At 44.0% G+C, this 12,571-nt stretch overlaps 1 protein-coding gene across 2 annotated transcripts; it reads right to left on the reverse strand.

The window, feature by feature from the left end:
* Nucleotides 1-260: 260 nt before the first annotated feature.
* Nucleotides 261-10,680, reverse strand: LOC122492572. 2 transcript variants are annotated; one of them, XM_043596096.1, is made up of 3 exons: nt 10,560-10,680; nt 9,900-9,987; nt 261-2,896 (listed from the first exon to the last, which is right to left on the reverse strand). In XM_043596096.1, exon 3 carries the CDS (start codon nt 2,716-2,718, stop codon nt 679-681), a length of 2,040 nt encoding a protein of 679 aa, XP_043452031.1. In that variant the 5' UTR covers nt 2,719-2,896; nt 9,900-9,987; nt 10,560-10,680; the 3' UTR covers nt 261-678. The 2 variants fall into 2 exon arrangements, with proteins under 2 accessions (XP_043452031.1, XP_043452032.1); XM_043596097.1 differs by having other exon boundaries at nt 9,900-9,984; nt 10,560-10,669.
* Nucleotides 10,681-12,571: the final 1,891 nt, after the last annotated feature.

The raw sequence follows: 12,571 nt of genomic DNA on the forward strand, positions 1-12,571 counted from the left end.
GGGGGTTGTGCCAGCTTGGGCCTGGCCCTCAGCTTGCCTTGTGGCTCCCTCATCAGTGTGAAAGCTCTCTTTGCTGAGAGGGGGCATTCGAAGGTGAATACCTGAGACAATAGACAAGGGTCTTTGTTTTATAAAGTTCTGCTCGACTGGCTTCGTTCCTTCTCAAGTTCTAGCCTTACTGGCCGGATAACTCTAGGTGCTGGGTTGTCCGTTCCTGATTGGCTCCACTCCATTGTGTGAGGAGTCAGACTATGGTCACATTGTCCCTCATATGATGTAAGTTTTATGGTTTACTTATTTTAGTTAGGCATTTTGATGGTCAAATTCCTGAGAGGAACCTGAGGGGAGTAGGTGGTGTTTTACATTCTTAAGAGGAGCCCTATGCCTGGGAGGATTTGCTGCGGTCAGAGCTCCCAGCATTGTTCCAAAATATGTGTTTTTCCCACCCAGGGGCCTCAGGTTCTAACTTTTCCCTCTCTGCCTATTTTAACCTATCTTTTCCCTATCATATTCCCCCTCTGAACACGTGACTCCTAACTGCCATTAGGAACTGGGACGACGACCAATCTTAACTGCTTCCTGCTGAAGGGGGGCGATGACAGGGGAAGGGCAGTCAGGGCAGATTCAGAGGTCAATCCAGATGTCTAAAATAATGGGAGGGTGTTTGGAACCTCTGGGCTAGCAAAACTTCTTGGATGTCTTATTTTTCTGGCATATGCGACAGCATCTACAAATGACATATAAAAAGACTATCAGACCAACAAGCATCAATATTCCAAATGCAATGCCTCCCAGGGAAGAAGCCACACCATGGGAAAGAAAGATGCATTGTAGCCACCCAAAATATCTCTGGCATGTCTGGTCATATAGTTTTATGAATTTATCAATAGTTTTTCCTCCCTCTTCCATATTTGTTTCGATCTCGTGATATTGTTGATTAGAATAATTAAGCACCCAAATTAGTTCATGGCCCTCAATCCTCAATTCCTCCTTTGGCCATCCAGTTTCCATAGGAACAACTCCATGAGGCATAGTTAATTCTATTTCAAGGGAAGATTGATCTTTGATATCCAGATTACTGTAAGTCTTGTTACTCTTTTGTAAATGTATTCGACCAACTGTTCCAGTGTTGCACCATACTCCAGTATGATTTAGTACATGATACATATGCTCACAGGTAAAGCTCTCTGTGTCAGCTATTTCCCCTTGTTTACCTTCCCAGCAAAACTTCCCTCTACCCATGTACCAAATGCTATTGGTTATTGGGGTAGAGACGAGGGGCCAGACCTGAGTGAAATCAGGGTTCCATTTTTGTTGAGGGCACAGCCAGATTTTATTTCTCTCTTCACAGTTTGAAAGAGATATGGCAGCCCAAGCTGACTCATTTGGCATTACAGCCCATCGACTCCCCACTGGCAAAATCCTTGTCTGATTTAATATAGTCCCTATGCCTGCAAGCTGAACTATTGGATATGAATTAGCATGGTCCATCCGGGGCACATGTGCCTTTAAAAAGCAACGCCTCAAGTTACAGCTCCCATTAATAATCTTCCATAACTTGGGGCTTCCATACATAGGCCATAATTTTTGAGTTTCCACTTCAGCATTCATTAGAGTAGGCCATCGTCTCATAGCCACCTCAGATTCCATCTGCTTTAACATGGTGAGCAATCCTTTCTGGGTTAGAATACATGCCCTTTCCCAGGTTTGAGTTTGGAAATGTCTTTGTAGGGTTTCTCTGGTCTTACTCATCCACCTTACTATGGCCTCATTTTCTTTTAAAAGAACTTCCCATCCTTTACCTTCTTCTTGAAACAAAGTTCCTTCAACATGCCCTATTTTTGATAAGGAATCCTTTTCTAAATTGTGTTGTTCTTCCTTGGCAGCAAATTCCGCCTGCCCCAATATACGTAATCCTGTTCCTAGCCCTCCTATAAGCTCTTTTTTCGTTATCTTTTTGTTTTCTGGCCAGTGTTGTTGTATCCACCATAGGTGTTGTTTCCGTTGTAAATCTAAGGAGTGGGAACAATTGGGATAGTAAGTATCAACCCAAAACCTCTGGGTGTCCCAAGTTAGACTTAACAAAATCCAGGAGACTCCCAGGTAGGCTGTGGTTTGGGTTTGCCACAAAGGTTCCCAAAGCCTTCCGGGTCTAACTGTGATGTTTTCCGTAGGCACTTGGGTCCACCATTGGACCTTTAAGAATAATGTGTTATTAGCCTTCCAGCCGCATTGGCAGGGCAGGAGACTATCGGGACAAGCAGTACTATGGCATGTCACACATCCAGCCGCAATATCTCGGTCTTCATAACCTGGGACCTTTTTAATTTCTTTATCATCTATATCTATGGCAATACAATGTATCTTTTTATTTGAGTTATATAATTCCCTTCCAGTTTCATTATTGGGCAAAATTTCAGCCCAATATTTATGACTTTGGTTTAATTTTATAAATAAGTAACCTGAAAAAGGTTGGCCCTTAGGTAAATTAAGGGTATGGCTATTATCCCAATGCCAAATTGTAAAATTGCCATATTCCAAGTCATATTTTAAAACACGGTCTCCCTCTATAAAAGTTAGGTTAGCTGCCTCAACCAAAGGGGTCCCGTCATTCAACCCTAATAGTGGTGGGGTCGGTGGAATACAAACAGGATGTGTTTCTGAACCCCATAGGCATATTATTATTATTTTCCAATATATTGCATTACTTATCTTCATTCTGTGGTGTCCTTTTTTTGAAGATCAATATAAGGCTTTCTCCTGCTTCACAAGTCTACTTGGGCTCTGTGTTGTCCTGTTCTGATGGAAGAAACCACAGCTTAACTCCAGAGTGAAGAATCCAGGATAGCAGTAGGAGTTGCCAAGATTACCATATGTGGCCCCTTCCACACTGGTTCTAGAGATGGGGACAAAGAAAGAAGAGTTTTCATGAATACTTGATTTCCTGGATTATATAGAGGAGACTGGTCATCCTGGAGTTGACATGCAGATAATTCCTGAAGAATCTGTTGGAATTTAGCCAAAGGAATTATATAGTTCATCAAATGAAATACTTCTTTATCGGCCAGCAAGTCATTAACAAGAAAAGGTCTTCCATAAAGAACTTCAAAAAGGCTTAGGCTTTTTTGTAGGGGTATTTCTAATCTGAAGCAAAGCAATAGGAAATAGAATATCCAGTTCTTAATTGTTTCTTGGGCCAGTTTTCTAAGATGCTTTCATTGGTCTTTTCTACCTTCCCCAAGAACTGTGGCCTCCAGGCACAGTGCAGATGATAATCGATACCCAGAGCCCTAGATACCCCCTCAGTTACCAAGGATTTAAGGAGGGACCATTATGGCTTTGAAGGGATCTAGGGAGTCCAAACAGGAACAATTTCATTTATTAGTGCCTGAACCACCTCTGAGGCTTTTTCAGTCCTGCAAGGAAAGGCTTTGACCCAATGTGTATGTGTGAAGGTATCTACCCATACCAAAAGATATTTATATCCTTGTGTTCTTGGCATATGTGTGAAATCTATTTGCCAATCCTCCCCGGGATCATTTCCAATTCTTAGACACCCTATTGGAGCCTGCGGGAGAAAGGGGGTTATTTCTTTGGCAGATTTTGCAGGTTTTTAATAATATATTCAATAGTCTTATCTAAATTCCTTCCTGTAAAAACTTTTTGAGCCATTTGTAGGGTTTCATCCCTACCTAGATGGAAGGTATAGTGTAGAGTTTGTAAAACCTTCCACTGGTTGGTGGCCGGTAAATGAAGTCTGCCGTCATCTGCCTGTAACCACCCCGTAGGCTGGGGAGTGTAACCCTGTTCTGATGCCTGCTGTTTTCCTTCCGTCGAGTAGTGGGGCTTTTCTTGAGTTGTAGAACCATCCCAGACAAGGGAAGCAACAGTGGGGCTAACTTGAGATCTGGCTGCCAATTTTGCTGTGTCATCAGCCAGTGTGTTTCCCCCTGATAGCTCATCCATTCCTTTTTGGTGTCCTTTACAATGTATTACTGCTACCTCTAAGGGCTGGTGAACAGCCTATAAATGTCTGGTAATTTCCTGGTGATACTTGATAGGAGGCCCTGAAGCTGTTAAAAAATATCTTTCCTTCCTTGACATACCAATGGCATGTAACACTAAGGAGGCATACTTAGAGTCAGTATAAATGTTAACTCTCTTATCTTTGCTCAACTCTAGGGCTGTAATAAGAGCAACTAATTTGGCCAGCTGAGCACTCGTTTCTGATGGCAGGGCATCACTTACCAGAGTTTTATGAAGAGTCACCACTACATACCCAGCTTTTCTGGAGCCTTGCTCAACAAAAGAACTCCCATCTGTGTATAGGGTCCATTCTGGGTTTTCTATAGGAGTTTCCCTTCAATTCTCTTGGGCAGCATAAGTTTGGGGTATGATTTGTTGTATTAGCTCCATACCTTCCTCTGGCAGGAAGGCTGCTGGGTTCAGAGAGGAGTAGGTCTTTATATGCACAGCAGGCCCCTCCAGCAGGAGTGCCTGATACCATAGAAGGCAGCTATCTATGAGCTGATGGCTGCTGTCCACCTATTATCCATCCCTGGATATTATGTGGGGCATAGACGGTAAGGTCTTGCCCAAGGGTTAGTTTTGTAGTTTCAGGAATTAAGAGGACAACAGCCACGGCGGCTCTGAGACATACAGACCAGCCACAAGCTACCAGATCAAGTTCTTTGCTAAGATACCCCACTGGTTGCTGTACTGGGCCTCCATTCTGGGTCAAAATGCCCAAGGTTACCCCCTTTTTCTCTGTAACATATAAATTATAAGAATTTCTAATGGGAAGCCTCAAGGTTGGGGGTGCCCAACAAAGCCAGCTTAAGTTTTCTAACTAAAAACTTGTTTTGACTCACCTATACCAGCAAGTGAATATTTGCTGCCTGTGTGTTCTTGATTAGTTGGTAAGGAGTGAGCTATCTCTCCATATCCTGATATCCATAAGCGGCAATAACCGGTAATACTTAAAACCCTCTCAGTTGTCTAAGAGTTTTCAGAAGGGAGTATGAGACAATAGACTGAATTCTGTCTTAACCTAGTCTTCTCGTGCTTTCCAAAAGGATTAATCCTAGATATTTAACAGAGGTCTCATACAGTTGGGGCTTTTGTTGGGAGACTTTATAGCCTCTTTCTGCTAGAAAATTTAAGAGGGCCTTGGTACCGGCCTGTATACTTGGTTCAGAAAGGGCACAAAGCAAGAGATCATTCACATATTGCAGCGAAGTGCAATAATCAGATGAAAATTCCAAAAGATCACATGTTAAGGCCTGTCCAAATAGACGTGGACTATTTAGAAAGCCCTGAGGCAACACTGTCCAAGTTAATCGTGAAGCCGGATTGATAGGATCCTCGAAGGCAAACAAGAATTGAGAATCAGGATGTATTGGACTACAGAAGAAAGCATCTTTTAAATCTAAGACTGTAAACCATTTCATAGCTGGTGGAATCTGGGCCAACAAGGTATAGGGGTTTGGAACCATGCAGATGGGGGCTGATGGGGACCACTGCTTCATTAATGATGGGTAGATCTTGCATTAGCCTCCATTCCCCATTAAGCTGTTCCCAGTATTTGAGTATTACAGGGGCTGTTACATTTCTTTAAAAGTCTCTGTTTGTTTAGGGTTTCTATAATTTTTATTAGCCCCCTTTCAGCATCTGTTTGAGAGGATACTGCTTCCAGCATGGAAAAGAAGTGGGATCCTTAAGGTGTGTTTGGACAGGTATTGTGGTTAAGGCTTGGCCTGCTTCTCCTTGTATAGCCCATACTCATGAGTCAATATCAACTTCCATCAGCTGTTTATCTCGCCTGGATCCAGTAGCAGTATAGTCCTAATTCAGTCATAATGTCCCTTCCTAGCAAGGGAGGGGGCTCTCTGGCATTATCAAAAAAGAATGTGAAAAAATCAAGTCTCCCCAGAGTGGCTAAAATGAACAGCTCAGGAGACTACAGATGGTGGCGAGGATGTGGAGAAACGGGAACCCTCTTGCACTGTTGGTGGGAATGCAAATTGGTGCAGTTGCTCTGGAAAACAGTGTGGAGGTTCCTCAAAAAAACTAAAAATAGAGCTACCCTATGACCCAGCAATAGCACTACTAGGAATTTGCCCAAGGGATATGGGAATGCTGATGCACAGGGGCACATGGACCCTAATGTTTATAGCAGCACTTTCAACAATAGCCAAATTATGGAAAGAGCCTAAATGTCCATCAACTGACGAATGGATAAAGATGTGGTTTATATACACAATGGAATACTACTTGGCAATGAGAAAGAATGAAATCATGCCATTTGTAGCAACGTGCATGGAACTGGAGAGTGTTATGCTAAGTGAAATAAGTCAGTCAGAGAAGGACAGATATCATATGTTTTCACTCATATGTGGATCTAGAGAAACTTAACAGAAGCCCATGGGGGAAGGGAAGGGGAAAAAATAGTTACAACAGAGAGTGAGGGAGGCAAACCACAGGAGACTCTTAAATACAGAGAACAAACTGAGGATGGATGGGGCGTGGGGGAGAGGGGAAAGTGGGTGATGGGCATTAAGGAGGGCACTTGTTGGGATGAGCACTGGGTGTTGACGTAAGTCAATTTGACAATAAATTATATTAAAAAAAATCAAGTCTCCTCGTATGCACCCCAGTGGCTGAGAGAAAAATTTAGTCATAAGGTTTCCAGAGACATCTCTAATCATTACACTGTGTTTGGATAGTTGGCCGGTTTTGGAAAGAAGGACAGAAAAGGTGGCTCCAGTGTCAAGAAAGAAATCAACTGGTTTCCCTTCTTTTTCCAGAGTTATCCGAGGCTCTGGCTTTCTGATAGGTAGCTGGTTTGGGGGGAGCCACCCTAAAGAGCCCCCACTCCCTCAGTCCCTTTCAGGGACATTGGTTATCTGAGCCCTCACGGATTGAGGTCCCTGGGGGCATTCAGATCTCCAGTGATTGTCTCCATACAAGGGGCAGAGCTGACAGGGATTCAACTTCGGTTGTCCAGAGCCCTGAATGGCCACATAAATGGCACTTGGTGCCAGGACCTTGGGAAGTCTGGTCTGACATAGTACCTAAGGCTGCAACTAAGGCCTCAGATTTTTTCTTAAGCCTCCTTTCCTGTTCCATATTCTCCTCTTGATCTTGGTTGTAATATATCCAATTGGCAGTTCTTAAGAGCTCCTCCAGGGTCCCTTCTGGGCCAACAGCCAATTTTTGCAGCTTCCTTCAAATATCGGGGACTGATTGAGTGACAAATTTGTCCTTTAGAATCATCTCAGCCTCAGAGGTATTAGGGGAGATAGCCATCTATTTAATGAGAGCTTTTCTTAACCTTTCCAGGGAGGCCACCAGGTTTTAATCCTGTGTAAAATAGTGGCTAATTTAGGGTAATTTAAGGGGTTACCCTTTGTTCTTTTTAATCCTTCCCAAATGCAGGCTTAGAAATGGCAGTGACACCATTCCCCAATGGGATTATCATAGTCCCAATTAGGATCTTGGGATGGGACTGCCTGAACTCCAGTAGGGGACTGGAAGTTCCCTGTATAGGACCTCCAGTCCCATGATAATTAATGAGTTGCTCATCCCCATATCTCTCAGCTGCTGCCAGAAACCCATGTTTCTCTCTTTCATTATGAGTCTGATTCCACAGAAGCATTATATCTTTCCAGGTTTATTCAGAAACATACATAATATTCTGAAAAGCCTCTATATACTTACCTGGATCATCAGAAAACTTATGTAGTATCCCCTTTTATCTGTCTTAAATTTTGTAATGAAAAAGGTACTTGTATCTTATCATAGTGGTGCCTCCCTGAGTCCCTCCTTCTGGCACTCCAGCTTCTTGTAGAGGAAACATGCCTGTTACATTACGGGGACTGCCTGGGTAAAGTGGGCAGCAGGGAGCAGAAGTGCATGTTTTTAAGTCTGGATATATAGATCGAGGACCTGAGGAGGAGGAGGTGGGGGTGGAAGGCTTCCCTTCCTCCATCTCTAGGTCTGCTTTGGGTACTGGCAAGGTGCCCTTGATTATTTCCCCTCCTGATTGCTGGACTTTGGAAAGGGTTGCCACTAAGTCAGGATTAACCTTACATTGCTTGCACATATCTCTATTTTTTCTTAAGGCGCAAAAACACTGAACATAGGAGAATTCTCCCTATTTCCCTTCACGTTTGCACAACAAGTCCAATTGTAAGATAGCATTATATTGATATTTCCCTCCGGCGGCCAGGTTTCCACCTCCAATTTGTATTGGGGCCGAGCCCCAGTGCAAAAGAAGATGAGTCGCTTTTTCTTCAGGATTTGTGGATCAAAATCATTCTAATTTTTCAGAATGCATCCCAAAGGAGTATTGACCTTGGTTGGAGAATTACCCATCTATAGGAAAAAGAGGAAAAGGCATCCCTTATGTCAGTTTCCTACAGCTGGCCAGGAGAAACCTCATCTCATCTCCTGACCCCAAATGGCCAAGAGAAACCTCATCTCCTGGCCCTGCATTTTGGCTGGCTATGCGACTGGCAGCCAAAAGTCCTGTCAGTCTCACAAGGTGCTGGGATTGGTCGCTCTTACTCAGGTTTGACCCTACCTCCGAGCGCTGACCTTGTCTTCCCCACTTTCTCCTACCCCTCTGTTTCTGGCCTGTGGGACTTTGGGGGTATCGACTGAGACCAAGTAAGACCCCCCTGGTTGTAAAAGGTAGCACTAATTTTATTTTGGCCCAATGGTAATTTACGTTTTGATCATAATAAAACTGTTCCTCTTTATATTTCAAAAGGCTGGCGAAAACTATTTTTTGTAAGGATAAAATCAGCCATTGAGGGGAGCTAGAAGAGCCAAAGTTGGGGGCTAGTCTCCTGCCTTTTTCGGTAATGCCCACATAAATATGTTCCAGCTATGTGGGTATCCATTTTAAAGTATCTAGGTTGAGGGCATCTGGGTAGCTCAGTTGGTTAAGCACCTGACTCTTGATTTCAGCTCAGATCATGATCTCACAGTTTGTGACTTCAAGCCCCACATCGGGCTCCATGTTGACAGTGTGGAGCCTGCTTGGGATTCTCTCTCTCCCCCACCCCCTCTCTGCCCCTCCCCCACACACTTTCTTTCTCTGACTAAATAAATAAAAAAGTTTAAAAAAAATATCTAGATTGGTACAAGTCACATACACTGGGCTAAGTGTAGCACAATGGCTCCCGTGTACCCAGTAAAAGCCCTTCAGATGCCATAGTCCTCTGTCCTTCATATGGCACAGACACCCGTTCCTCCACCTGGCAGAAACAACACAAATGTGGAGCATCTGGAGGTCAGCAGCGAGGACATCACTGTTGTTTTCCTAGGCTTTGGATCAAAGGAGGGGCAATTTCAACCAGGGCTTGAGCAAAACAACTCAAAAGGGAGTGCTCTCCTGCCCTTTTGGTTAAAATCACAGTTCTTCCCATTTTTCTTTTCCAAGACCATGAAGAACAAGAAGGGGTACTGTATATTCTCTTCTATATTTCCATCAAACACACAGTGAATCCAGCATCCCGCAATTGATGCTAAAACACAAATTAGAGCCAGGAAGAGGAGGATTCCTCCAATTACCCAAATGGGTGGTCAGGGATCAGGTTCTGCCGACAGCCTTCAGGCGTCCATCGGAGAGTAGACTTGGTCAGGACCCTTCAGTTGCTGTTTGGCCTTCCCTGAGTCTGTGCGTCTAGGGGTCATTCTTGAAAGAAATAACCATACGTTCCCAACTATGCTGGGTGATCAGCTGGGAGGAGACCCAAGGAGCCTGTCACCTGAGATTTGAGAATGGTAGCCATACTATTTGCTTTTATCTGGCTGACAGGTGCCCATTGTTTGCTTTGAGAGTTGTATTTAGGATAGAAAGAAAAGAGGGGGTGCGGCTGTTCTCTACTTACAGTTAGAAGACGTTGATATCCCAGATGAGCCCCCAAAGTAATGTTGCAGGATTCTTTACCTCAATACCCAGGGTTCGTTGTCTCACTGCTTTGAAGAATGAAGAGGTGGGCACAAAATGAGCAGCAGGCAAAAGTTTAGTAGAGTATAAGTTTAGAAAGTAAGAACAGTATGAAAGCTCTCTTTGCAGAGAGGGGGCATTGAAGGTGAATGCCCGAGACAATAGGCAAGGGTTTTTCTTTTAGAAGGTTCTGGTCAGCCCCCCTTCCCTTCCTGCTCTTCCTTCTCAGGTCCTACTCTTACTGGCTTGATCACTCCAGGGGCTGGGTTGTCCATTCCTGATAGGCTGGACTCCATTGCGTGAGGATCCTGACTAAGGTCATACTGTGCCTTGTATAACGTAAATTTTTATTGTTTACTTATTTTAGTTAGGTATTTTGATTGTCAAATTCCTGAAGGGAACCTAGAGGGAGTAGGTGGTGTCTGTTACATTCTTAAGAGGAACCTTATGTCTGAGGGATGGTTTGCTGTGATCAGAGCTCCCAGCATTGTTCCAAAATATGTGTTTTTCCCCACCCAGGGACCTTGGGTTCTAACCTTTCCCTCTCTGCCTATTTAAACCTTTCTTTCCTCTATCATAATACATCAAATCGGGTACTCACAACATCCAGCCTCCTAGCTGGGGAAGCTCCGCGGTGAAGAGCCTGGTTGGAGTCCCGATTGAGGGTCCTGGGTGAAGCATCCTCCCCTCAGGTGAGGCTTCCAACTAACTATACCCGCCAGGGCAATTTATACACTACCCATGTGTGATCTATGGTTAGTCATTAAGTTTGCCCCAGTGCAGTCTTGAGCAAGCTGGTTGTTTCTCTGTTTCTCTTATTATATTGCACGATCTTAGGAGCCTGGGTGTCTGCATATTTCTCTTCTCTCCCTGATCCACTCCAGGGGCCAGCCTGGTCTGGCTCAAGGAGGTGAGGCAAATTATTCCCTCTTGGCATCAGGAACAGAAGGGCCAATTCTGATCCCGAGGCCAGATGTGAAGCACAAGCCAAGTAAGCACCACCCTGCCCCATGATTGTGTGCGTGCAGCTCTGGGCAGAAATGCATGACAAGTCACACAGACAAGTTCTACACAGAACACTATCCCAGAGGATTGTTACAATACTAAATGAGGCACTGCCCAGAAGATGCTACGCATGTAGGAGGTGATTGAGAGAGGTGGTCCTCTCCTTTCACGGCATGCTCTGGATGCTCATTGGATAGTCCCCTTTCATAGCTCCTTCTTAATTATCCAAAATGATTTAATTCTGATATGCTCTGGAGGCCAAATTCCTTCTTCCCAGGACACGTTAGTCTTTTTTCCCTTAAGGCCTTCAACTAATTGGATAAGGCCCACCACATAATGGAAAATTATCTGCTTTACCCAAAGTTTACTGAATTAAATGTTAATCACATATAGCAAATACCCTCACAACAACAACTAGAATGGAATTTTACCATGGTACCATGGTCTAGCCAAGTTAACACATAAAATTAATCATCACAGTGAGCTAATATTTATCATGTAAGGACTTCTCTCCTTCATAGAGTCCATGATAATCGTCTTTCTCCAACTCTCCTCAGTCATATACCTATTCTGTGTTGGCATTACCAGTGAGAGGCTTTGGCCTCTTAGCCAGGGAAGGGAGTGGGGGGTTAGGAGATAGGATTGGATACTCTTAGTTCCTAGTCCCTTGCCACAAAATCCTTGCCCCTTGTCAGGCATTCTAGTCTGGATAAGGGGCCTTGACTGGGCTTTGGAGGAGTGCAGAAGGGATGGGACTGGACTTAGCAGCCGTCCTGGTATGGATGGGAGTGATGTGATGTAGCTGAAGAAACTTGGCTGGGAATGAACTGGCCAGAAGAAACACCAGGGAAGGCAGGATGATGAGGCTTATTAATGCGAAGAACTTCTTGTGGGAGTCGGGGGTCTCAGAGTGGTAGATAGCCCATGAAAGGTGTTGGTGGCCCTGGGATACCAGACCAAAAAATTTTTAACAGTTTTAAGTTGACATGGAATCAACTACACACATTTAAAGATTATAATTCAGTATATCGGATACATGTATGTACTCATGAAACCATCACACAATCAAGAAAGTAAACACATCCACCACTACCCAAAGTCTCTTCTTTGGTAATCTCTCTTACCCCTTGTCTCTGCACTGACCCTCCCCATCCCCAGGCAACCACTGATCTCCTTCCTGTCCCTGTAGATTTGTTTGCATTTCCCAGAACTTTATATTAATGGAAACATACAGTATGGACCTTTTTTTTTTTTTTTTTTTTTTTTGTCTAGCTTCTGTCATCAGCATCATTATTGGGATTCATTCATGTTGTTCTATGTGTGTCAAGAATTCATTCTTCTTCTTTTTAAAAAATTTTTAAATGTTTACTTATTTTTGAGAGAGAGAGAGAGAGAGAGAGAGAGTGCACGAGTGGAGGAAGACAGAGAGGGAGACACAGAATCCCAAGCCGGATCCAGGCTCCGAGCTGTCAGCACAGAGCCTGACGTGGGGCTCGAACTCACAAACCATGAGATCGTGACCTGAGCCAAAGTTGGATGCTTAACTGACTGAGCCATCCAGGCGCACCAAGAATTTATTCTTCTTTACAGCTGAGTTGTATTGCATTG

Source organism: Prionailurus bengalensis, chromosome A1, assembly GCF_016509475.1.
Source record: "Prionailurus bengalensis isolate Pbe53 chromosome A1, Fcat_Pben_1.1_paternal_pri, whole genome shotgun sequence".
Classification (NCBI taxonomy): Eukaryota; Metazoa; Chordata; class Mammalia; order Carnivora; family Felidae; genus Prionailurus; species Prionailurus bengalensis.